Here is a 27,353-nt window from a genome sequence, read left to right as displayed (position 1 = left end):
AAACAACCAAAGGGCAAAGAGACTCTAGGCCAAGGAAGGCAATACTCAAACTGACCACAAGAGGGTAGGGGAGCATGTCAGTGCTGTGGAGCCAAATGACCTGCCAGGTGAGAGCAATCTCAGTGCACTGTTTCAACTGCAACCACTGGGACACTTTGGCTTGGCCTAAATAGCCAAGTGGTTATGGTACTGGGTTTGTAACCCCAAGATCAAGAGTTCAAATCTCACAATGGCAAACTATGAAACAATGTAACTTCATCTGAAACAGATGGAAACAGGTTTACTCAAAAAGAGTATCAAGAGTTCAAATCTCACAATGGCAAACTATGTAACTTCATCTGAAACAGATGAAAACGGGTTTGTACTCGAAAGAGTCACTGGGACACTTTGGAAAGCTATGGAAAGCTAAGACACCCAGACGGCCAGAGGATCCCAAAACAATCCATGAGATTGAGGAACCACACTAGGAAGAGACCCAACTGTGCTTCTTGGGTGAGGTCAAAGATCATGGATTCTCTTTCTGGAATGTGGACATCTCAGTGAACGGTCAGCTCACCAACTTCACATTGGACACAGGAAGCAGTGTTACAGTCCTCTCAGGTAAAGGAACAATGGTTGAAAGACCACTGGCTACGAATGACAGACACACCACTCTAGCGGCTTGGAAGAATCTGAATTTTGGTCATTAGACATGATCCTCAAACCACTAAGGTGTGGCAACAAGCAAATATTCAAAGTCCTGTATGTCATTCAAAACTATCTCTTTTTCTCTCTTAAGCAGAGATGCCTGTGTTGCCCTTAACCTTCTTAAAATGGCAGAAGATATCAAGACAACCTCCGTCATCAACTACCCAAGAGGCTCACAAATGAAGAGATTCTTGAGCTTTGCAGAGCCAGTTTGTCTAATTTCTTTGCAGGCGGCAGAAGCTGCTCTTTGGTCAGAGCAGCCAAAGCTTCAGATAATCACCACTGGACCTCGAGTGGAAGACACACAAGAAAATGGCCAGCAACAGAAGAATGATCCCCAACCCAGGCTCCAACTGTTATTTTCACACTACCTGTTAACACCACGGCTTAGCCACTGCAACCTCCAGCCAATGCGCAAAGCTGCAAGACGATGTTAGAGCAAGGAACTAGCAACCATCAACTCGCCAGAGCACAGCTCAGTGAGGCACGGAGACACACGGAAGAACACAGATAAAAGCCAGACTGCAAGGTGAGCCCACTGATGAGGAGCAGGGAGAGATACCTTCAAACCACACAAAGAACACAGCGGACTTTATAAATTTGGACGCTCTGCAGGCTTGACAATTATTCCAGGTCTCGTTCTGGTCACATTTGCTGGAGTGATAGGCTCTGTTGATTTGGTCACATTTTGTTGATTCAGAGTTTGAGTTGCAGTCTGTTTCTGGTACTTGGTTGTCTTCTTCCAATAGGCTATTTCCACCCCTCATGGCAGCCTACATGGAAAAGTAAAACCGGATTCATACCCTGACTTAACACTCTCTCGGGAAAGAACAGGACAAGCTGGTAGTCCCCGAGCAGAGCAGATGGGAAGTTGACAAAGAGAGGATCAATTCCAAAGAGCGGAAAAAGGCCATCAGAAAAAGACAACCAAGTGCCAGAAACACAGACTACAAATCAAACTCTGAATCAACAAAACTTGCCCAAATCAACAGAGCCTATCACTCCAGTGAATGTGACCTGAACGAGATCTAGAGGATTGTCAAGCCTCCAAACCATCTGAATATATAAAGTCAGAGACTTGAAAGGGGGAGAAGGGGAAGCATGATTGTAATATAAATATGTTGGGTAAAGTTTTGGCGGGGAGATGTAGTATAAGAGTATCAGGCATAGCAAGGGTTAATGTAGGACTGGGAAACAATATTGCCCACAGTGTGATGTAAAGAGACACATGACCTGAGACTAGGGTCTATTGTGGACTGGACAGAGATCTGTGTAAAAGCAAGCATGGAGTTAGTTCATGGCTTGGAGTGTATCCTGTATATATGTACATAGCTAAGTGTTATAAATAAACAGTTAATATTCAATCAAACAACACTCAGAACTTGTTTGTGAGACCCACTGACCACACAATATTAACCAAGAAAGGTTCTGGCCCTGGAGAAGGTCCAGAGGAGGTTCACGAGAACGATCCCAGGAATGAAAGGCTTAACATATGAGGAACGTTTGAGGACTCTGGGTCTATACTCGATGGAGTTTAGAAGGATGAGGGGGGATCTGATTGAAACTTATGGAATACTGAAAGGCCTGGATAGAGTGGACATGGGGAAGATGTTTCCATTAGTAGGAGAGACTATGACCTGAGGGCACAGCCTCAGAATAAAGGGAAGACCTTTTAGAACAGAGATGAGGAGAAACTTCTTTAGCCAGAGAGTAGTGAATCTATGGAATTCATTGCCACTGAAGGCTGTGGAGGCCAGGTCATTGAGTGTATTTAAGACCGAGATAGATAGGTTCTTGATTGGTAAGGGGATCAAAGGTTACGGGGAGAAGGCGGGAGAATGCGTTGAGAAACCTAACAGCCATGATTGAATGGTGGAGCAGAGCCGATGGGCTGAATGGCCTAATTTCTGCTCCTATGTCTTATGGTCTTATGAAAGGAGTAGAGGAAGCTTGGTGTATTAATACTGATGGGATGCGCAAATGATGACCGCAGCCTCCATAGTGATCTAAGCTTCATAGTTCTCACTGTCACAACCAAACAGCAGCAGAACAGTGCACTGGTGCAAGCAGCCACCTTTGTTCTAAGTGTGAGCCCACATCCTGTTTCTACTTCCTGCCTGAAAATACCCTACCCTGAGGCACTAACTTTAACACATATGAAAGTTAAGGACCCAGTGAGAGCACTGTGTACAAGGGAGGGCTGCTCTTCCTCTCTGACCCCATGTTCAGACTCCACCATGTCCATAATCCCCTCATCAGAGCATAGGAGTGGAATCCTTGGTTCCTAAATGCGCATTTGGGGCGAGAGTGCAGGTTCCCATAACGCTTGTTAGATTTGAAGTTCATTTTTGAGCTCAGAACTCAGACAGTGGGACCGGGACATGTGGCCGATGGGTTAGTGAGTCAATCCAATGAGAGTGAGGAGATCTCAGGCCAATTACCTGGAGTAGGGAATGAGGGAAGAGGGCCTCGCCTGTATCATTTGCTGTGATCTTACAAATTTATTTGTACAAATCGTATTTGTTGAATTTAACTTTTAATTACAGCCACATTACAGTCGGCTGCAGTGTCACAAACAGGCCATCAATATTGCTTACCATTAATGGCTGGTGTGCAGTCAGAGGTTGAAGGCAGCCTTTCACAGAAAGGTTCACAGCCAGAGCAATGAGTTCATGAGGGTGATGTTGCCTGGGCTGGCCCTTATGATGGGCGTGGAATTTACCGTTGAGTAATGGGTATGAAATGTCTGTAACATTTGACACGTTTGGATGATGCAGGAGGGACTTTTTTGATAAACAGTTGGAATGAGTTAGTGCTTAATCATAATTTCTTAGAAGAAAAGGAAACGGTTGAGGGTGGAGGGGAGGAGCTTCTGAGGGAAAGTTGTACCAACTTGGAACATGAGTACAGAAATGCTTACGGGTGGATCCCCAGTAAACCATGATCTCACTGTAACCATTAACATGAAGTGGAGAGGGTGCAGTATCCTGTAAGCAACCTTTGCCTTACCTGGAAGTGCTCGGCACTATGCCCCCTCACTTTATTCAAAACTGACCAAGTTGTTTTAGGGAAATAAAACACCAAACATGTGGCAGTCTACAAGTAAAAGTTTAGAAATATTCTTGTGTGAGAATAATCTTGCTTCGTAAAATTACAATTGAAGTTGGCCAGTTGTGTGATCTGAGCTCAGCTAACAAGGTGAGTATTCCAATATCTTAGGGTATCTGCCAATTAAAATCTCACAAATCTAATGTAATTTTACAATAACCAAAGTTTATTGATTCCTGAAAATGCCTGTGACTTGAGTTTGAGCAATAAATGGTGTGAATTTGAGAGACACAGAGAACGGAAGCAAGGTGAGATAGGGGCAGAATTTTCTGCCTGAGGACAAGCGGGCCCGACTCGATCTCCGGCGGGCGGGGAGCCAATCCCTGCTGGGGAAGCGGACCCCGCCGCCATTTTACATGGGCGAACCAATTAAGGCCCACCCAGCGTGACGTCCGGGCTGGGGTTGGTGGGGGGGGGGGGGATTCCCCAAAAGCGAGAGTGTGCTCTTTCACACATGCGCATGAAAGAGCGCACATCTCCCTGAGGCTAAGTGCTGCTTCAGGGAGATTGCTTCCACTTTGAAAAAGATTAAAAATAGAAAAAAATTAATTCCCTAACATATCCCCCTCATGTGACAACTTTTTAAAACCCTGCATGAAACCTCATCCCGCCAGCGGATGAAATTTCATGTTTTTCAGAAGCCCGCCAGGGCTCCTGGCCTGCCTGCCAGCCTTAAGGTTGAACGGGCAGGTCCTTTAATTGTTTAAATGATGCTGTCAATGATCTCAATTGGTTATTGACAGGTCGGCGGGCCCATAGCTGATTTTGCTGCACCCCCACCTTCCTGAAAATTTAAATGGGGCGCAGTGATATCGGGGGTTCCGCCCGACATCATCCCGCATCATTTTACATGTCAGTGAGCGGGACACACCCCCCGCTCGCTGATGGCAAAATCCTGCCCAGGGAGTTCAAAATTGGTTTGAGGAAAAGATAATTGCAGACTGACAGTTGGGAGAGCATTTAGCAGACAGTGACCATTGTATCATTAGGTTTAAGTTGGCCATGGAAAAGGACAAGGAACAATCCAGAGCAAGGATAATTAATTGGGGGAAAGCCAACTTCAATGGGATGAGAATACATCTGAGTCTAGTGAGTTAGAATTAAACGTTGGAAGAAAGGACGGTGGCTGATCAATGGGCTACCTTCAAAGAAAAAGTATTGCAGGTAATGTCAAGCTGTATTCCCTTGAAGAGAAAGGTAGGACATATAAATCCAGAATGCCCTGGATGACGAGAGAGATAGAGGTGAAGATGAAAAGGAAGAAGTGTGGGTACGACAAATAGAAAATACAATGGAGAATCAGGCTCAATGTCGAAGGACCAGAGAGGGAGTGAAGAAACTAATAAGAAAAGCAAGGAGAGGACTTGAAAAGAGGCTGGCAGCGAACATAAAATGGAATCCCATGTCTTCTATAAGCCTATAAATAATAAAAGTGTGGTAAAAGAAAGAGAAGGGTTGATTAGGGATAGAAAAGGGAACTTGCATGTGGAGGCAGGAGAAATAGTGGGGGTATTAAATGAATTCTTTGTATCTGCCTTTACAAACGAAGAAGGTGCTATCCAGGCTGATGTGAGAGAGGAGATAACTGGTACATTCGAAGAATTTACAATTGAGAAGGAGGTGGCATTGGAAAGCCTATCTTTACCTAAAATAGATAAGGCACCAGAACTGGATGTGCTGCATCCGAGGGTACTGAGGGAAGTAAGAGTGGAAATTGCACAGGCACTAATAATTTTCTTCCAGTCTTCCTTAGGCACAGGGGAGGTACCAGAGGACCATAAGACCATAAGACATAGGAGCAGAAATTAAGCCATCCGGCCCATCGAGTCTGTTCTGCCATTCAGTCATGGCTGATAAGTTTCTCAACTCCATTCTGCCACCTTCTCCCTTTGATCCCATTACCAATCAAGAACCTATCTATCTCGGTCTTAAATACACTCAATGACCTGGCCTCCACAGCCTTCTGTGGCAATGAATTCCATAGATTCACCATTCTCTGACTAAAAAAGTTTCTCCTCATCTCTGTTTTAAAAGGTCTTCCCTTTACTCTGAGGCTGTGCCCTCAGGCCCTAGTCTCTCCTACTAATGGAAACATTTTCCCCATGTCCACTCTATCCAGGACTTACAGTATTCTGTAAGTTTCAATCAGATCCCCCCTCATCCTTCTAAACTCCATCGAGTATAGACACAGAGTCCTCAAACGTTCCTCATATGTTAATCCTTTCATTCCTGGGATCGTTCTCGTGAACCTCCTCTGGACCCTCTCCAGGGCCAGAACACCCGTCCTGTGATACGGGGCCCAAAATTGCTTACAATATTCTAAATGTGGTCTGACCAGAACCTTATAAAGCCTCAGCAGCACATCCCTGCTTTTATATTCTAGTCTTCTTGAAATAAATGCCAACATTGCATTTGCCTTCCTAACTACTGACTCAACCTGCAAGTTAACCTTAAGAGAGTCCTGGACTAGGACTCCCAAGTCCCTTTTCAATCCAGGCTTCTGAATTCTCTCCTCATTTAGAAAATAGTCTATGCCTCTATTCTTCCTACCAAAATGCGTGACCTCACACTTCCCCACGTTGTATTCCATCTGCCACTTCTTTGCCCATTCTCCTAACCTGTCCAAATCCTTCTGCAGCCTCCCTGCCTCCTCAATACTACCTGTCCCTCCACCCATCTTTGTACCATTTGCAAACTTAGCCAGGATGCCCTCAGTTCCTTCATCTAGTTCATTAATTTATAAAGTGAAAAGTTGTGGTCCCAACACTGACCCCTGCGGAACTCCACTAGTCTCCGGCTGCCATCCTGAGAAGGACCCCCTTAGCCCCACTCTCTGCCTCCTGCCAGACAGCCAATCTTCTATCCATGCTAGTACCTTGCCTCTAACACCATGGGCTCTTATCTTACTGAGCAGCCTCCTGCGGGGAACCTTGTCAAAGCCCTTCTGGAAGTCCAAGTAGATAACATCCTTTGGCTCTCCTTTGTCTAACCTACTTATTACCTCCTCAAAGAATTCTAACAGATTTGTCAGGCATTACCTCCCCTTGATGAAACCATGCTGACTTTGCCCTATTTTACCATGCACTTCCAAGAATTCTGAAATCTCATCCTTAATAATGGACTCTAAAATCTTACCAACAACTGAGATCAGGCTAATTGGCCTGTAATTTCCTGTCTTTTGCCTCACTCCCTTCTTAAACAGCGGGGGGTTACATTAGCGAACTTCCAGTCCTCTGGGACCCTCCCTGATTCGAGTAATTCCTGAAAGATCACCACTAACGCCTCCACTATCTCTTCAGCTATCTCCTTCAGAATTTTGGATGTAATCCATCTAGTCCAGGTGGTTTATCCACCTTCAGACCTTTCAGTTTTCCTAGCATCTTCTCCTTGGTACTGGCCACCATACTGTCCCCCGACTCTCTTGAACTTTGGGGATGTTACTCATGTCTTCCACCGTGAAGACTGATGCAAAGTACCTATTCAATTCCTCCAGGAGAATTGTGAATGTCACACCCTTGTTCAAAAAGGGGTGCAAGGATAAAGCCAACAACTACAGACCAGTCAGTTTGACTTCAACGGTAGGGAAACTTCTGGAAACTATGGTTCGGGACAAAATCAATAATCATTTAGACAAGTGCAGGATAATTAATAAAAGCCAGCATGGATTCATTAAGGGAAAATTATGTTTCACTAACTTGCTGTTGTTTTTTGAGGAGGTAACAGAGAAGGTTGATAAGGGTAACGCTGTTGATGTGGTGTATGTGGATTTTCAAAACGCATTTGTCACAGAACAGACTTGTGAGCAAAATTCTAGCTCATGGAATAAAAGGGAAAGTAGGCACTTGGATAAGAAATTGGCTGAGTGACAGGAAACAGAGTAGTGATAAAGGGCTGTTTTTCAGATGGGAGGAAGGTTTGTTGTAAAGTTCCTCGGGGGCCAGTGTTGGAACCCTTGCTCTTCCTGATATATAATAATGATCTGTATTGTGGTGTGCAGGGCATAATTTCAAAATGACGATGTGCAGATTGGAAACGTTGTCAACTGTGATGAGGATGGTCTTGAACTGCAAAAGGACATAGACTTATTGGTGGATTGGACAGACAAGTGGCAGATGAAGTTCAATGCATAGAAGTGTGAGGTGGTTCATTTTGGCAGGTAGAATATGCAGAGACTGTAGAAAATAAAGGGAGAAACTCTGAAGGAGGTGCAGGAACAGAGGGCCATTGGTGAATATGTGCATTGTCATTGAAGATGGCAGGGCATTTTGAGAGCAGTTAATAAAGCATATAATATCTTAGGCTTTATTAATAGGAGCATTAAGTACAAGAGTAAGGAAGTCATGTTGAACTTGTGTAAGACACTAGTTAAGCCTCAGCTGGAGAATTGTGTCCAGTTCTGGGTACCATACTTGAGGAAGGATGTGAGGCATTGGAGAGAGTACAGAGGAGGTTCACAAGAATGATTCCTGGGATGAAGAACAGCAGCTATGAGAATAGATTGAAGAGGGTGGGACTCTTTTCCTTGGAGAAAAGAAGGCGGAGAGGAGATTTGATAGGAGTATCACAGTATCTTTACAGTACAGATCTTTACAGTACAGAAGGAGGCCATTCGGTCCTTTGAGTCTGCACTGGCTCCCTGAAAGGGCATTCCACCTAGTCCCACTCCCCTGCACATTCTCTCTTTTCAGGTAGCAATCCAATTCCCTTTTGAATACCTTGGTCAAACCTGCCTGCACCACTCTTTCAAGAAGTTTGTTCAGACTCTAACTACCCTCTAGATGAATTTTTTTTCCCCCACATCTCGTTTACTCCTTTTGTCAATTACTTTGAGTCTGTGCCCTCTAGTTCTTAATGCTCTCTTGAGTGAGAACAAAGACTCATAGGTGTTTACAGCACAGAAGGAGGCCATTTGGTCCATCGTGTCTGCGCCAGTCAACAAAGATCTGACTACACTAATCCCATTTTCCAGCGCTTGGCCCATAGCCCTGGAGGCTATGCAACACAAGTGAATATCTAAATACTTCTTAAATATTACCAGAGTTCCTGACTCAAACACCCTTTTAGGCAGTGAATTCCAGCCTCCTATCCTCTGGATGAAAACTTTTTTTCTCAACTCCCCTCTTAGCATTCTTCCTCTTGCCTTAAATCTATGCTCCCTGGTTATTGACCCCTCTGCTATTGGAAAAAGTGCCTTCCTATCCACCCTATCTATGCCCCACATTATCTTATACACCTCTATCAGGTCTCCTCTCAACCTCTCTGCTCCAAGGAAAACAACTCCAGCCTATCCAATCTTTCCTCATAAATCAGACCCTTCAGCCCAGGCAGCATCCTGATGAATCTCCTCTGCACCCTCTCCAGTGCAATCACATCCTTCCTATAATGTGGTGACCAGAACTGCACGCAGTACTCCAGTCGTGGCCTAACCAGAGTTTTATACAGTTCCAGCATAACCTCCCTGGTCTCTATTCTATGCCTCGCCTAATAAAGGCAAGTATCCCATATGCCTTCTTAACCACCTTATCTAACTGCCCTGCTACCTTCAGGGATCTATGGATATACACACCAATGTCCCTCTGGTCTTCAGTACTTTCCAGGGCCCCACCAGTCATAGTGTAATCTCTTGCCTTGTTAGCCCTCCCCAAGTGCATTACCTCACACTTTTCCAGGTTGAATTTCATTTGCCACTGCTCTGCCCACCTGATCAGTCCATTGATAACCTCCTGCAGTTTACGGCCACCCTCCTCACTATTTACCACCCTACCAATTTTCGTGTCACCCACAAGCGTCTTGATCATACCCCCTATATTTAAGTCCAAATCATTTATGTACACCACAAACAGCAAGGGCCCCAGCACTGAGCCCTGTGGAACCCCACTGGAAATAGACTTTCAGTCACAGAAACATCCCTGTGCCATCACCCTCTGCTTCCTGCCTCTCAGCCAATTTTGGATCCAACATGCCACTTTGCCTTGGATCCCATGGGCTCTTACTTTCTTGACCAGTCTGCCATAAGGGACCTTATCTAAAGCCTTGCTAAAGTCCATGTAGACCACAGTTCCTCAATATTTACCCTGTCCATACCCCTCAGAATCTTAAATACCTCTATCAAGTCTCCTCTCAGCCATCTTTTCTCCAAGGAAAACAGTCCCAACCTCTCCAATCCATCCTCATAGAAACAGTTCTTCATCCCAGGAATCATTTTTGTGAATCTGCCCTGTATGCTCTCCAATCCCTTCACGTCCTTCCTCAAGTATGGTGCCCAGAACTGGACGCAGTACTCCAGATGAGGTCTAACTAGAGTCTCATACAAGTTCAACATGACCTCCTTACTCCTGTACTCAATGCCCCTATTAATAAAGCCTAAGATACTATATACTTTATTAACAGCTCTCTCAACATGCCCTGCCATTTTCAATGACCTATGTACGTATACACTGAGATCCCTCTGTTCCTGCTCTCCCTTTATTTTATACCGTCTCACCATATCTTCATGAGGGGCATGGACAGGGTAAATAGTGAGAAATTGTTCCCACTCAAGACAGCATCAAGAACTAAAGGGCACAGATTCAAAATAATTGGCAAAAGGAGTAAGAGTGATGTAGGGGAAAAAATGTTTCACCTGGAGGGTGTTTGGAGTGTGGAACCAAATTCCTGATAGGGTGGCGCAGGCAGGTTTGATCGAGGTATTCAAAAGGGAATTGAATTGCTATCTGAAAAGAGAGAATGTGCAAGGTTATGGGGATAAGGCAGGGGAGTGGGACAAGGTAGAATGCTTTTTCAGAGAGCCAGTGCAGACTCGATGTGCCGAATGGCCTCCTTCTGCACCATAAAGATTCTGTGACAGTTTGCCTAATCCTAACAGAAACCTTATCCCTAACCTTACCATAATCGAGTCCTATCCCAAACCTAAAACTCTAAATATTAATGAATTCTATTTCTAACCTGAACCTTAGACATAACCAAACACTGTTCCTAACTCTAACCATCATCAAAATATTATCCTAACCCTAACTATAAGCTTAATGATGGCCATAACCGTGACCCTAAAGCTGATCCTGAGCTCAATCCTAACTCTGAATTTAACCCCAGGGGTCCTAATTTGATTCTAACTGTAACTGTAACCACAATCCTAACCTTAATCCTGATCCTAATCCTTGAGTTGAACCTAACTCTGCAGTTTGCAAATATTAAGTCAACTCAGTTCAACTCTCTGGAGGATAATATCCCCATCCTCAATGATTGGGAAACCCAGCACATCTGTACTAAGCACAAGGCTGAAGTATTTGCAACCATCTTAAGCCAGAAGTGCCAAGTGGATGATCCATCTTGGCCTCCTCTGGAGGTCCCCAGCATCACAGCTGCCAGTCTTCAGCCAATTTGATTCATTCCACCTGATATCAAGAAATGGCTGAAGGCACTGGATACTGCGAAGGCTATGGTCCCTGACAATATTTCAACAATAATACTGAAGACTTGTGCTCCAGAACTTGTCGCACCCTTAGCCAAGCTGTTCCAGTACAGCTACAACACTGGCATCTACTCAGCTATGTGGAAATTTGCCCAGGTTTGAGCTGTACACAAAAAGTAGGACCAATCCAAATTGGCCAGTTACTGCGCCATCAGTCTACTCTCCATCATCAGCAAAGTGATGGAAGGGGGAAACTCTCTGCCGGTTGGGGATATACCTAGCACAAAGGAACATGGCTGTGGTTGCTCCAGGACATCACTGCAGGAGTTCCTCAGGGTAGTGTCCTTGGCCCAAGCATCTTCAGCTGCTTCATCAGTGATCTTCCTCCCATCATAAGGTCAGAAGTGGGGGTGTTTGCTGATGATTGCACAATGTTCAGCACTATTCACAACACCTCAGAAACTGAAGCAGTCCATGTCTAAATACAGCAAGGCCTGGACAATGTCCAGGCTTGGACTGACAAGTGGCAAGTAACATTCACGCCTCACAACATTCATGCCTCATAATATTCACACATCATGACATTCACACCTCACAAGTGCCACACATTGACCTACTCCAACAAGAGACAATTTAACCTCTTGCCATTCAATGGCTTTACCATCACTGAATCCCCCACTATCAAAATCCTGGGGCTTACCTTTGACCAGAAACTGAACTGGACTAGCCACATAAATACTGTGGTTACAAGAGCAGGTCAGAGACTGGGAATCCTGCCACGAGTAACTCTTCTCCTGCTAACTCTGGCTGGAAATACTCCGGAGATGTCAGAGAAAGTGATGTCATGGAAAGTTGGAAATGTGGCGAGAGTGAGTTTTAAGGGAGTGGGAGAGAGGAAAGCAAACCAACTTTAATCAGGGAACTGGTACCAGTTCGCAGCAAGTGTGAGTAATGATTAAAATTTGGAGGAAAAATATATTTTAATCACTCTTAAGGAACTCAATGCAAGATCCGACACCACGGTCTGAAACAGGGATATTAAAAGCTGCTAAAAATGAGGACAATTATTTTTCACTCTCTCCATTTGTGTTTTTAACAAAATGACGTTATCTGAACTCCTGTTCACACCCATCGCAATTGGACTAACGCTTGCTGCTCATGCCTGATCCCTCAATGAAATTCAAATCCCACCAATCGCTTTGCAGCCCACCAAAATCCCAGCCAATCAGAATTCTCTTGGCCTTTTTTTTTGGGTTTAAGGTTTGAATTTGATTGGGCAGTGCTGCGCTGGATATGATGTCACTGTGTGGCATTGACTCATAATGATGGGAGCTGCAGTTTCTTCCCCCTTCTTGGTAGTTACTGATGATGATTTATTGGACTAATTTGTTAAAAAATATTGTTTTAAAACCTCCTGGATTGCTACCTTTGGCCGCCGGGGGATTGGCGCTGATTCTGGTAGATTCTCAGCCATTCTAATGGGGGAGGTGACAACCCTACCAGCACCTTCTCAAAGGCAAAAAAAAGATCAACAAATGCTGGCATAGCCAGCGATGCCCACATCCTGTGGAAGAATAAAATGAACATTTTAAAAAATTGGAATCACAAGCTAGCAACGGTAAATGGATGGTGTTAGGTTATACAAACTAATTCACTAATGCCCTTTGAGGAGTGTCCTGACCCAGCCTGGACTTATCTGTGGTTCCAATGTTGTTTCTACTTAAATTCCATTTGATGGGACTGAACAAGCCATGCAGTTGGGTAATTTGGGATGGGCAACAAATGCTGCCTTGTCATGGGTACATACATCTCAAGAAGAATATAAGAAGAAATCTAGCCTCCTGCTGAGCGTTCTTCTCTATCCCTTCCTCCTCCTCCTTCTGTATAGCCTGTCTGTATTCTCCCAGTAATGCTCAAGAAAGCCCCACCCAGGCACCCATCACCTGGGTACCCATCACCCTGTGCACCCATCACCCAGGCACTCATCATCCAGGCACTTATTACTTGGGTATCCATCACTCGAGCACTCATCACCTGCCCTGGGCCCCCTTGCCTGGAAACAGCATGCTTTTATCATTCATTTCATGGGATGTAGGTGTCCTTCATTCAGTTTAAATGTCATGTTCAGCTGTATGAAAGAAAGAGAGAACGGAGGAGTGAATGAAAAAGAGGCTTGCATTTCTAAAGCACCTTTCATTACCTCAGGATGTCCCAAAATGCTTTACAGCTGCTGTTTGAGGTGACGTCACTGTTATAATGTAGGTAATGGAATGCAATGCAAGGTTAGGGCTGGCACTTGGCTGGAAAGGATAGTTTGAAAATGGTAATGAAGGCTTTAAATTAACATTGCATGTGGATTGGCATCATTATCTAACTGCTTTGCATGCTGCCACTAATCACTAAGTGGAGACGATGGTGTAGTGGCCATGTCATTAGGCTGGTAATATATTAGCCCAGGCTAATCCTCTGGGGGAATGGGTTTGAATCCTACCATAGCAGCTGGTGGAATTTAAATTCAATTAACAAATCTGGACTAAAAAGCTAATATCACCATGACAGCTATCAGTGATTTTTGTAAAAGCCCGTCTGGTTCATTCCTGTCTCTAAGCGAAGGTAATCTGCCTCCTTTCCCTGTCTGGCTTACATGTGACTCCTGACCCACAGCAATGTAGTTGGCTCTTAACTTCCCTCAAAACAGCCTAGTAAGCCACTCAATGCAAGGGAAATTAGGGATGAGTGACAAGTGCTGGCTTTCTTTGCCTGTGACAGCCATGTGCACATAAACCCCTTTGCCAAGATGCCATGCTGCACACGACCCTCTAAGAAGGGTGCACACATTTCAGAGCCACTTTTCAGTCTCACATGCCAGTGAAGGGTTTAAAGATTTAATGCCCCCATTACCTCAGGGTTATCAGTCAGGACGGTAGCCCGTAAATTAACATCGGGTGAGTGACACACATCATCAATTCCAAATTGTCACTAAATGAGGGGGAAGGTTATCAGAAATTTCTTCTTGCAGGGAGTTGTTGGATCACGAATGCTTTGCTAAAATGGTTGAGATGGTTGCACTTTTAAGGGTAAATAGTTTCTGAACATCTGAATCAGTGGAGGATACAGAATTACAGAAGAAGTCAGGCCGATAGGGATTAGTTTGGAACTGATATTGGGCCATGGGGAAACAGTGGGATCATGGAATGAGCTGTGTCTTTGGGCTGGTGATTCTCATTCAGAATGATAATGAACAGCTGTATCTCAGAGACTGGGGACATATAGGTGGAAACTTTATATTTAACTGCATGATCAGTCACATGATTCTATATCTCTGAAATGAGTTAAACAGTAAGAAGCTTAAAAAAGATGCAGACAGCTAACTGAAAGCAGAGAAAATGGAAGCTGCAGCCCACTGTTTTCCATTACGTGTAAGTCTTGTGTAAAACATATTGGGTTGTCAATCCTCCAGGCTTGGCCTGGAGTCTCCAGGAATTGAAGATCAGTGTCCAGGACACTGCTGTGTGCAGCCCTGGAGAAAAATCATCGGGACATGAAGAAAGATTGTTTTTTTGTCATTTTCTTTGAACATTTCTCTTTACCAGATATAAAAATATTGAAAATGGAATAACAAGGTTATTTGGCTGAGAGTCAAGCATCATCCAATTGGGTAATGAGTCTTTTTGCTTTCCAGATGACACAGGAAGGTAGTGCATCACAAGGATGGATGTGTTGGCCGACTAATGGCTGGAGCATAGGGGCAAGTCACGTGATGATACCTCCAGGAATACATTTAATCACAGTTGGCAAGCCTAAAGGCATAAAACAGGGCATACTGCTCATGTTTGATGCTATTTTAATGGGACTATTGAAAAACCATGAAAATCCCGATCCTTTCCGCACTCCTGGGAAACAGAATGGTCTGTTCCCATTGGTTTGAGCTGTGTGCTAGTGAATATCCCAGTATCCTGAAGATGTTGCCAGATTGTTTTTGGTTCTTTCTTTATCCTCAAGTCTCTCAAAGTACCTGTAGTCTACAGAAAACTTGATTTGTCTCTCTGCCCTCCTTGCTCCCCCTACCTCATACTGGGCACAACACATTCAGGACCCATCACCCCAACATTTAAAAAAGGAAAAACTTGCAGTTTTAAAGTTCCTTGTGCAACTCAGGATGTCTCAAAGCTCTCAGAGACAATGAAGTAGTTCTTGAAGTGTAGCTATTGTTGTAACACAGCAGAGAATTTGCGCACTGCAAGTTCCCACAAACAGCAATGAGATTATGGCTAGATAATCTAATTTTGTGATGTTGATTGAGAATAAACATCGGTCGGAAGCCCAGGGAAAACTCAGTGCTCCTCTTCAAATATTATCATAAAGGCTTTAACACCAACCTGAGGGAGCAAATGGGGCCTTGCTCAACATCTGAACTGAAATAGGCCACCTCCAACAGTGTAGCACTGCATTGGAGTGTAGCACAGTATAGCACTGCACTGTAGTGTAGCACATTGCAGCACTGCATTGGAGTGTAGCACAGCACTGCATTGGATTGTAGCACAGCGTAGTACTGCACTTGTAGTGTAGAACAGTGTAGTACTGCACATGTAGTGTAGGACAGCGTAGCACTACACTGGAGTGTGGCACACTGCAGTCTGCATTGGAGTCTGGCACAGGGCAGTACTGCATTGGAGTGTGGCAGAGTGCAGTCTGCATTGGAGTGTGGCAGTACTGACTTGGAGTGTAACACAGTGCAGTCTGCATTGGAGTGTGGCATAGTGCAGTCTGCATTGGAGTGTGGCATAGTGCAGTCTGCATTGGAATGTGGTACAGGGCAGTACTGCATTGGAGTATGGCACAGGGTAGCACTGCATTGGATTGTGGCACAGGTTAGCACTGCATTGGAGTGTAGCACAGTGCAGTCTGCATTGGAGTGTGGCAGTACTGCATTGGAGTGTGGCACAGGATGGCACTGCATTGGAGTGTAGCACAGTGCAGTCTGCATTGGAGTGTGGCATAGTGCAGTCTGCATTGGAATGTGGTACAGGGCAGTACTGCATTGGAGTGTGGCACAGGTTAGCACTGCATTGGATTGTGGCACAGGTTAGCACTGCATTGGAGTGTAGCACAGTGCAGTCTGCATTGGAGTGTGGCAGTACTGCATTGGAGTGTGGCACAGGATGGCACTGCATTGGAGTGTAGCACAGTGCAGTCTGCATTGGAGTGTAACACAATGCAGTACTGCATTGGAGTGCTAGCTTGGATTACATGTTCAAGCTGCTGGTGTGGGACTTGAACCCACAGCTTTTAGACTTCATGGTGAGAGTGGAACATTGAGCCACAACTGACACCATGACTGCACTGAAATATTGCACACATTGTTTAACATGGGCAGGGGCTTGGGTTGTAGCAGATTGACTGACCCCTCCCAAAAGTTCTTCTTCTCTGTTACAGCCAATGTAAAGGAAACTGGACAGGTGGTCACTGCCTGTTTTTGTTTTTACATCCTTGTTAAGTGTTCCTCAGCTTAATATGTGTTGCAATGTTCTTAACATATTTGTAAAGATTTCCACTCTGACATTGAAAGATAAACAGTAAACATGTCCAAGAAGATTCTGTTTAGTCATTTGTCTAGAAATACCACTACAGAAGATATCTTCATAACACATTGACGTTATTGCTACATAACAGAAACTTTCACTTGACGTCCTCAGAATTGAATCTCCAGTCTGAGAAAGAATGGCTTTCCATTCACAAGCTCAGGGTGACCCTGGTTTACAATTAATGAAAAGCTGTAGTCACTGTTGGAATTAAGGGAACCTGGCAGCCCATTGCAACCAGCAAGACCTCACAATCAGCAATGTGATAATGATAGGGTAAACCATTTTTAATGATGTCGGGGAGGCATTAAAATGATGATGGGCAAACATCACCTGAGATAGCAGCATTTTAAAAATTGTAGCTCAACAAATCAGAAATCTGAAGAGAATGATTGTTCCAGTTTGGAATTAGGGAGACAGTGATGAAGTTTGATGTAGTTGGTAGTTGGTTTGCCACAGCAGTCACAATGGGTCAAATGGCTTCTTCAGCACCATAACAATTCAACGATTCCATGCTCTGTATTGGGGAGATAGTGATAAGTTTTGCTGGAGTTTGTTCTTGGGGAGATAGTGATGAGGTTTGCTGGAGTTTGTTCTTGTGGAGATAGTGATGAGGTTTGCTGGAGTTTGTTTTTGGGGAGGTAGTGATGAGGTTTGTTGGAATTTTTCATTAGGGAGATAGTAATGATGTTTGCCGGAGTTTGTCATTAGTTAGTTCATGGTGATGTTTATTGTAGTTTCTTTTTAGGGAGATAGTGATGAGATTTGCTGCAGTTTTGTATTGCAGAGATATTGATGAGGTGTGATGGAGTTTGTTTTTCAGGAGATATTGATGAGGATCACTGGAGTTTGGTATTCTGGAGGTATTGAGATGTTTACTGAAGTTTTTTATAAGGGGATAGACATAAGGTTTGGCGGAGTTTGTTATTGGGGAGGCAGGGATGAGGTTTGCTGGAGTTTGTTATGAGGGAGATAGTGATGAGGTTTGCTGGAATTTGTTATTAGGGAGTTAGCGATGAGTATCGCTGGAGTTTGGTATTCCAGAGATAGTGAGGAGGTTGACTGGAGTCTTTATTAGGGAGATGGTCATGAGGTTTGGTGGCATTTGTTATTGGGGTGTTACTGATGATGTTTGCTGGATTTTATTATTGGGGAGATGGTGATGATTGCTGGATTTTATTATTGGCGTGATAGTGATGAGTTTTGCTGGAGTTTGTTGTTAGTTAGTGATGAGTTTTGCTGATGTTTCTTATTGGGGAGATCATGATGGGGTTTGCTGGAGTTTGTTATAGGGGAGATAGTGATGAGTTTTGCTGGAGTTTGTTGATGGGGAAATAGCGATGAGCTCGCTGGAGTTTGTTACTCGGGAATGATTCATGTGGTATCAATGTAACAACAGTTTCTGTTTGCTGCCATGTAATGGTAACTCTAGCCAACAAACCACATCAACAACTTAGCTTCAATTTGAATGCAAGGACGATATCTTCCTGTTGTTTTTTGAGTGCTCCCTTCATTATGTCAAAGTAACACTCAGAACAGTGAAATATAACTGAAAACTCCCTGGCTAGATTACTGACCGCCCTGTCTAGAAATAACTGGCCATTCCTATGTAATGCACAATTCTAACCAGATTTAGCCTTCCAGTCAGCAATGTGGAACTATCATATTTATCAAATATTACATCACAGACAGAGGGCATTCAGCCAATGGTGTTCATACTAGCTCTCAGATAGGGCTACACATTTAGTTGAAATACTGCTCTTTCCATGCAGCCCCAGCCACCTTCCTCTTACCGGAATATAATGTTCAGAGGGTATTTGTTAGGTACCTCACTTCTGCCTTGTGTTCAAGTAAGCTTAGTGAATCCAGTAAGTTCCCCCTCCATTTCCAATAGTTTTAAAGACTGGGAATACCCTGATCACAAACCTTTCTTCACTGGCTTGTCCCAAATACATTAAATTCAAACCTACAGGTGCAGCAGCTTCCCAAACCCAGCTTTCCAGTCCTGTCAGGGGATCCCCTTTTAGAAATATCCATAGAACCATAGAAAAGTTACAGTGCAGGAAGAGGCCATTCAGCCCATCATGTCTGCACCAGCCAAAAAGAGAATAAAGAAGCTAGCCACTCATTTTAATCCCACTTTCCAGCATCTGGTCCATGGCCTTGCAGGTTACAGCATTTCAGATACAGATCCAAGTACCTTTTAAATGAGTTGAGTGTTTCAGCCTCAACCACCAACTTAGGCAGTGAATCCCACACACCTACCACCATCTGGGTGAAAAAGTTTTTCCTCACGTCCTCTCTAATCCTTCTACCAATCACCTTAGATCTCTGTCCCCTGGTAATTGACCATCAGTGAGGGGAAACAAGTCTTTCCTGTCTATTCTGTCTTGGCCCTTCATAATTTTATACACATCAATTAGCTCACCCCTTAGCCTCCTCTGTTCTAAGGAAAATAACCCTAACCTATCCAATCTCTCCTCATAGCTGCAATTTTCAAGCCCTGTCAACATTCTTGTAAATCTCCTCTGCACTCTCTCCAGAGCAATTATGTCCTTGTAATCACAGAATCACAGAATCACACAGTGCAGAAGAGGCCCTTCGGCCCATTGAGTCTGCACCAACATGTGAGAAACACCTGACCTACCTACCTAATCCCATTTACCAGCACTTGGCCCATAGCCTTGAATGTTATGACATGCCAAGTGCTCATCCAGGTACTTTTTAAAGGATGTGAGGCAACCCGCCTCCACCACCCTCCCAGGCAGTGCATTCCAGACCGTCACCACCCTCTGGGAAAAAAGTTTTTCTTCACATCCCCCCTAAACCTCCTGCCCCTCACCTTGGACTTATAAGAACATAAGAACATAACATAAGAACTAAGAGCAGGAGTAGGCAATTCAGCCCCTGGAGCCTGCCCCGCCATTCAATACGATCATGGCTGATCTTATTTCAGCCTCAACTCCAATTTCCCGCTCTCTTCCCCTAACCTTTCAACCCATTACTAATCAAAAATCTGTCCATCTCCTCCTTAAGTTTATTCAGTGTTCCGGCATCCACTACACTCTGAGGTCGTGAATTCCACAGATTCAGGACCCTTTGAGAAAAGTAAATCCTCCTCACCTCTGATTTAAATCTACCACCCCTTAGCCTAAAACTATGGCCTCTCGTTCTAGAATGCCCCAGAAGGGGAAACATCCGCTCCATGTCTACTTTGTCTATCCCCTTTAGCATCTTATATACCTCAATTAGATCTCCTCTCATTCTTCTAAATTCTAGCGAGTATAGGTCTAAACTACTCAATCTCTCCTGATAAGACAAGCCCCACATCTCTGGAATCAATCTAGTGAACCTCCTCTGAACCGCCTCCAGTGCAACTACATCCTTCCTCAAGTAAGGGGACCAAAACTGCGCACAGTACTCCAGGTGCGGTCTCACCAATGCCTTGTACAGTTGCAACAACACTTCCTTATTTTTATACTCTATCCCTTTAGCAATAAATGCCAAAATTCGATTTGCCTTCCTTATTACCTGCTGTACCTGCATACTAGCTTTCAGCGATTCATGCACGAGGACACCCAGATCCCTCTGCACTGAAGCATTCAGAAGTTTCTCTCCACTTAAATAATAAGCTGCCTTTTTTTTCTTCTGAACAAAATGGATAACCTCACACTTATCCACGTTAAACTCCATCTGCCAAATTTTGGCCCATTCACCTAACCTGTCCATATCCATTTGTAAATTTCTTATTTCTTCATTGCAACTTACTTTCCCACCTATTTTGGTGTCATCTGCAAATTTAGCTACCGTATCTTCTACCCCTGAATCCAAGTCATTAATCTAGATTGTAAATAGTTGGGGCCCAAGGACTGAACCCTGTGGCACCCCACTAGTTACAGCTTGCCATCCAGAAAAAGACCCATTTATCCCAACTCTCTGCTTTCTGTTGGTTAGCCAATCCTCTGTCCAAGCTAATATATTACCCCTAACTCCATGTGAATCTTATCTTGTGTATTAATCTTTTGTGCGGCCCCTTATCAAAGGCCTTCTGGAAGTCCAGATATACTACATCTACAGGATCCCCATTATCCACTTTGCCTGTCACATCTTCAAAGAACTCTAGCAAATTAGTTAAACAAGATTTACTCTTCATAAAACCATGCTGACTCTGATGGATTGCATTTTGACTTTCCAAATGTCCTATTACCACTTCCTTAATAAGGGATTCCAACAATTTCCCAATGACAGACATTAAACTAACTGGTCTATAGTTTCCTACCTTCTGCCTCCCCACCTTTTTGAATAAGGATGTTATATTAGCATTTTTCCAATGCACTGGAACCTTTCCAGAATCCAGGGAATTTTGGAATATTATAGCCAGTGCATCCACTACCTCTGCTGCCACTTCCTTTAAGACCCTGGGATTTAGGCCACCAGGTCCTGGGGACTTGTAACCCTTTAATCCCAATAGTTTGCTTAGTACTTTTCCTCTAGTGATGGTGATTGTTCTAAGTTCCTCCTTCACTATATCTTCTGCACCTGTTACTCTTGGGGTGGTACTAGTTTCCTCCACTTTTGCTATCAGTTTTTTACATTTTGCGCTAGTTTTCTTTCATAATTTACTTTTGCTCTTTTTATTATTAATTTTAGTAACCCTTTGTTGATCTTTAAAAGTTTCCCAATCTTCCAGCCTGCCACTGACCTTTGCAATTTGGTATGCGTTAGTTTTTGCCTTTAAGTTAGCTTTAACTTCCTTGCTTAGTCATGGGTGCTTTTACCCCCTCTTAACATCTTTCTTCCTCATTGGGATATATTTTACTTGGGAGGAAATGAATATCTCCTTAAATATCTGCCACTGTTCATCAACTGTCCTACCTTGTAGTCTTCCTGCCCAGTCTACTGGGACCAAATCTGTCCCCTCGTCACTGACCCTTCAACTAAGGGGAACAGCTGTTCCCTATCCACCCTGTCCATGCCCCTCATAATCTTGTACATCTTGATCAGGTCGCCCGTCGGTCTTCTCTGCTCCAACGAAAACAATCCAACTCTATCCAGCCTCTCTTCATAACTTAAATGTTTCATCCCAGGCAACATCCTGGTGAATCTCCTCTGCACCTCCTCCACTGCAATCACATCCTTCCTATAATGCGATGACCAGAACTGCCCACAGTAATCCAGCTGTGGCCTCACCAAAGTTCTATACAGCTCCAACATGATCTCCCTACTTTTGTAATCTATGCCTCGATTGAACAAAGCAAGTCTCCCATATGCCTTTTTCACCACCCCACTAACATGCCCCTCTGCCTTCAGAGATCTATGGACACACATGCCAAGGTCCCTTTGTTCCTCAGAACTTCCTAGTGTGATGCCATTCATTGAATACTTCCTTGTCAAATTACTCCTTCCAAAGTGTATCACCTCACACTTTTCAGGGTTAAATTCCATCTGCCACTTATCTGCCCATTTGACCATCCCATTTATATCTTCCTGTAGCCCAAGACACTCAACCTCACTGTTAACCACCCGGCCAATCTTTGTGTCATCTGCAAACTTACTAATCCTACTCCCCACATAGTCATCTACGTCGTTTATATAAATAACGAATAATAGGGGACCTAGCAGAGATCCCTGTGGTATGCCACTGGACACTGGCTTCCAGTCACTAATGTGGTGACCAGAACTGTAAACAAAATTCCAGCTGTGGCCTAACCAGCGTTTTATACAGTTCCATCATTACATCCCTGCTTTTTTATTCAATACCTCACCCAGTAAAGGAAAGCATTCCATATGCTTTCTTCACCACCTTGTCCTCCTGCCCTGCTACCTATTGGCCACATGTCTGCTTTGGCTGACAACTGGAAGAGAATCAATAGAAGGTGCTGGAAATACCGGGTGGGTCAATCAGTGGCTGAATGACAGAAGAACAGGTTGAGTTTTACCTGAGGCCCCTCCATCTGGACCAAGTGTAGTGAGTTCACTCAGGGGCAGGACCGCTGCTCAAATCATAGCGGCTCATTTGAGCCTAACCTAACCTTACAGAGGGTTAAGAGGAGATATACTAGAGGGAAGAGGGACATTAGTTTTTTGGAGAGACTGGGGAAGCTGGGGATGTTCCCTTCAGGGCAGAGGAGATGAAAAGAAATTTGAGATGTGCAAAATCATGAAGACTTTTGCGAGAAACAGTAAAGAGGAGTGGATGGTTGTTAAACGGACAATGCAGATTTAAGATATTTGACAAACGGGAGCAGAAAGTAGATGAGGAGACATCCTTTACGCAGCGCATTGTTATGATGTGGAATTCACTCCCCAGAAGGAAAAGAAATAGTGTGGACCAGTACTCTTACTTTCCAGTTCTTACAGTTGTTCCATTTAAAGTATACAAGACGAGTTCGGACCAGGGCGGTGGAACAGACTCATAACTTTCAGAAGGGATTGGATAGGCACCTAAAGGGTAAAATATGCAGGGCTATGGGGTGAAAGCAGGGGAGTAGGACTACTTTCAAGGAGCTGTCACAAGCATGATAGGCCGATTGCTCTGCTATATGATTCTAAGCCTGCTCAGTTGGATCCCGATGTGATCACATTAGCTGCCTCTGTAACACTCTGTCTGTTTTAACTACTGTTGAAGTTAATGGGAAGCAGCTAGGCAGACGATCTAATTGCTTCAATTTTCTACCCAGAGTGGATAGGGGCAGGACGTTTAAGGGAGTTTTAGGTTAAATGGCCCCCTTTACTTCTTGGGTACTTCCACTATCTTCTGTTTTTATTCCACGTTTCCAATATTCCTTCTACTTAACAGAAAGACTTGCATTTATATATCTCCTTTCACAAACTTAGGATGCCCCAAGAAACCTTGCTGTTTACAGGGGGACGGAGATGGTGGTGTCACTGGACTAGTAATCCAGGGACCCAGCCTAATGCCCCAGGGACATTGGCTCAAGTCCCACCATGACAGCTGGTGGAATTTAAATTCAATCCATTAAAATAAAAATTGAAATTGAAAGTAATGGTGTAATGAAATTATCATCAAAAGTTGTAAAAACCCATCTAGTTCACTAATGTCCTTTCATCTGGTTTGGCCTACATGTGACTCCAGACCCACAGCAATGTGGTTGACTCTTAACTGCCCTCTGAAATGGCCTAACAAGCCACTCAGTTCAAGGGCAATTAGGGATGAGCAATAAATGCTGGCCTTGCCAGTGATGCCCACAGCCCATGAAAGAATTAAAAAAGAAGCATTTTTTGAAGTGTAGTCACTGTTGTAATAAAGGGCAGTCAATTTATACAAGCAACCTGACAGTGACCGGATGATCTGTTCTACTGATGTTGACTGACAAATAAATATTGGCCAGATCAGGACGGAGAACTCGCCTGTTCTTCTTCGATATAATGCCAAGGCATTTTTTTTACAAGCAGATGGTAGATAGGAGCCCTGGTTTAAATATCTCATTCAAAAGACGACACTCCCTCAGTGCTGCACTGGAGAGAGACTCAGCCTAAACTTTGTTCTCAAGTATCTCTGGAGTGAGGGTTTGAACCCAGGACCTGTGACACACAGAGCTACATGTGAGCCATGGCTGTGTTTGTCCCTGAGTACTGAGCAACTGAACACTAAGCAATCTATAGCAAGAACAGAAACAGTAATACCTGGAAAAACTCAGCAGGTCTGGCAGCATTGGTGGAGAAGAGCACAGCTGACGTTTCAAGTCCTCATGACCCTTCAACAGAATGGTTCTGTTGAAGGGTCATGAGGACTCGAAACGTCAACTGTGCTCTTCTCTGCCGATGCTGCCAGACCTGCTGAGTTTTTCCAGGTATTTCTGTTTCTGTTTTTGTTTTGGATTTCCAGCATCTGCAGTTCTTTGCTTTTATCACTAAGCAATCTATCGCTGATTTGACAAAACAATTGAACTTTTTAGCCTAGAAGAAAATCCAGTAAAACTTGGGAAATGACTGGTACTGGTCCGAACTGGTCTTGTATACCTTAAAATGGGTCTCCAGCTCGGACCAGTAACAGTCATTTCCAAGTTTTACTAGTTTTTCCTTCTGCTTTCTCATCTCTACTGAACTCTGCCTGGGCTGTTGGAGGGAGCTGCAATTTAGCACAATCTGATCCGTACCTTGCCAGTGACTGGTGTGCTCGGAAATCTCCCTCTGAGTTCACCAATCTGCCCGGTTTTTCGGAGCCTCAGGTAGCTGGACGTTTGTTGTTCCGCTCTGAAGGAAGCTTTTTTTTTTAACAACTGCTTCTTGCTTTCAGTCTTTTGTCGTTAGTTCCCTTTCCTGTCAGCCTGAGCAGGGTGGGGGAAGGGGGGAAGGGGGGAAGTTACTATGCATTTATGTCACGCTAATGATATTGCAACACAGTGACAGCAGATTCCTGTTTAGCGAATAGTTTCGTTGCTCACTACGCCTTTGCCAGTTAGAACAAAATGGAAGGGCAGCATGAGTAAGACTTCCTATGTTGCTGCTGCCAACATAATTCATTGCACTGTCTAATTTGGTCAGGTTTTGTGTATGAACACAGCTTCATTTAAACAGGTCAAACAACTCGTATGTAATGGATAGAGTCATAAGATGGTTGGGATTTTCCATTGAGAGATTTCTAATGCATGTGTTACGAAATACCATGGGGCTATCAGTGAGGGACCCATGTGACCTTTCTAATGTTAGGTTTACGATTTATGAATATCATTGGTGCTTCAACTTAGGGTAATGGCAACTTAGGTCCAATTGATTTACTGTGAAATGATATTCACAGATAGGAAAACTAAAATTGGGAAGGTCACACGGGTCCCTTGCTGATAGCTGCATGGTATATAACAACACATGCATTAGAAACCTCTCAATGGAAAACCCCAAACATTTTCTGTTAAAGTGATTTCCTAAGAATAACATTGACCTCTCAACTGTTATCATGAAATCACAAAGCAGTTTCAAATTGTGTTTTGCATTTAAATTCATGTTTAGAATATGTTACAGAAGAAAACACACCGAGGTGCTTCACAGGAATGAAACCAAACAGAATTTGACACTGAATCACAGGAGGAGATATTAGGGCAGATGGCCAAAAGCATGGTCAAAGTGGGTTTTTGGGACATTTTAAAGAAAGAAAACAAGATAGAAAGGAGGAATGGTTCCAGAGATTAGGACCCAGGGAGGTGAAGGCAATACAACCAGTGATGAAGCAATTAAAATCGGGATATTCAAGGGGCCAGAATCAGAGGAGTGGAAATAGCTCAGAGGGTTGTGGGGTTGGAGGAGGTTAGAAACAGGGAAGGGCCAGGCCATGGAGGGATCTGAAAACATGGAGGGATTTTTAAAACAAGAATGAGGACTTAAAATCAAGGTGATACCACGGTTGGAAGATTTAATATTTAATTGATAGGTGTGCAAGAAAATTGAAGGATAAATACTATAAATGTTACACACATTGGGCAGACTTTTGCCCTTGATGGGCGGGCAGGCCCCACCGGCTTGGCAGCGGGCGGGCAGCTGATCGCCGCTGCCGAAACGGGCCCCACTGCCATTTTAAGTGGGCAGGCCAATTAAGGCCCGCCAGCGTAATGCCCGATGGGAAGCGTTATGCGCTTCCTGTGCAGGGGGGGTATTGCACTGTCAGAGTGTGCTCTTTCACACATGTGCATGAAAGGGCACACATCTCCCTGAGGCTAAGTGCAGTCTCAGGGAGATCGCTGAAAACCAGTGAAACTCTTAAAAACTGCAAAATGAAAAAATCATTAACATGTCCCCCTGATGTGAAAATGTCACATGAGATGGGACATGTTAATGAAATACACGAAAACTTTATAACAATTTTTAAATTCCGATATCAAACCTCATCCCGCCACTGGATGAGGTTTGTAAAAAAAATCATCTGAAGTTCGCACGGGCCCCTCAAAATCCTGGTCTATTGGAGAGTTAATGGCCTTAACAAGGCCGTTAATTAATGGCAGGTGCTGCATAGCCGGCCTGCTCTCCGAAATATCACAGTGCTGCGTGCGGACGTCGGGACGCTCACGCGACATCAGCGCGCGACATTTTAAGTGCTGGCACGCGGGCTCCGCCACCCCCATGCCAGCCAGAAGTTTCTGCCCTTTGTTTTCTATGTTATGGGCATAGCATTTCCGTTAATCTGTATCTTTATCTATGTTATTAAGGCAGGAGAACTTGCAGGTGGTGGTGTTTCCATATGTCTGCTGCCCTTGCCCTTCTAGGTGGTGAAAGTCACAGGTTTGGAAGGTGCTGTCTCAGACGCCTTGGCCAGTTGATCAATGCAAATTGTAGATGGTACACACTGCTGTCACTGTGCACTGCTGGTGGAGGAAGTGAATGTTTAAGGTGGTGGATGGGGTGCCAATCAAGTGGGCTGCTTTGTATTGGATGGTGTTGAGCTTCTTGAGTTTTTGGGAGCTGCATTCATCCAGGCAAGTGGAGAGTATTCCATCACACTCCTGACTTGTGCCTTGTAGATGGTGGACAGGCTTTGGGGAGTCAGGAGGTGAGTTAATTGCTGCAGGATTCCTAGACTCTGACCTGCTCTTGTAGCCACAGTATTTATATGG

General features: G+C 44.1%; 1 protein-coding gene across 2 annotated transcripts in view; it reads right to left on the bottom strand.

Moving 5' to 3' along the window:
• Positions 1-25,075, bottom strand: part of LOC121282333 (leukocyte surface antigen CD53-like) — a 77,894-nt gene extending 52,819 nt beyond the window's left edge. Inside the window, exons 1-2 of one of the 2 annotated variants that reach the window (XM_041196026.1) lie at positions 24,909-25,075; positions 13,241-13,334 (exon numbers count right to left, since the gene is read on the bottom strand). In XM_041196026.1, the coding sequence (XP_041051960.1) occupies positions 13,241-13,287 (47 nt within the window). In that variant the 5' untranslated portion in view covers positions 13,288-13,334; positions 24,909-25,075. The remainder of the gene's footprint in view (positions 1-13,240; positions 13,335-24,908) is intronic. The other variant, XM_041196027.1, reaches the window with a different exon arrangement.
• Positions 25,076-27,353: the final 2,278 nt, after the last annotated feature.

The sequence above is a fragment of the Carcharodon carcharias genome, chromosome 9 (assembly GCF_017639515.1).
Source record: "Carcharodon carcharias isolate sCarCar2 chromosome 9, sCarCar2.pri, whole genome shotgun sequence".
Taxonomy (NCBI): Eukaryota; Metazoa; Chordata; class Chondrichthyes; order Lamniformes; family Lamnidae; genus Carcharodon; species Carcharodon carcharias.
This window is presented reverse-complemented; position numbering and strand designations above follow the sequence as displayed.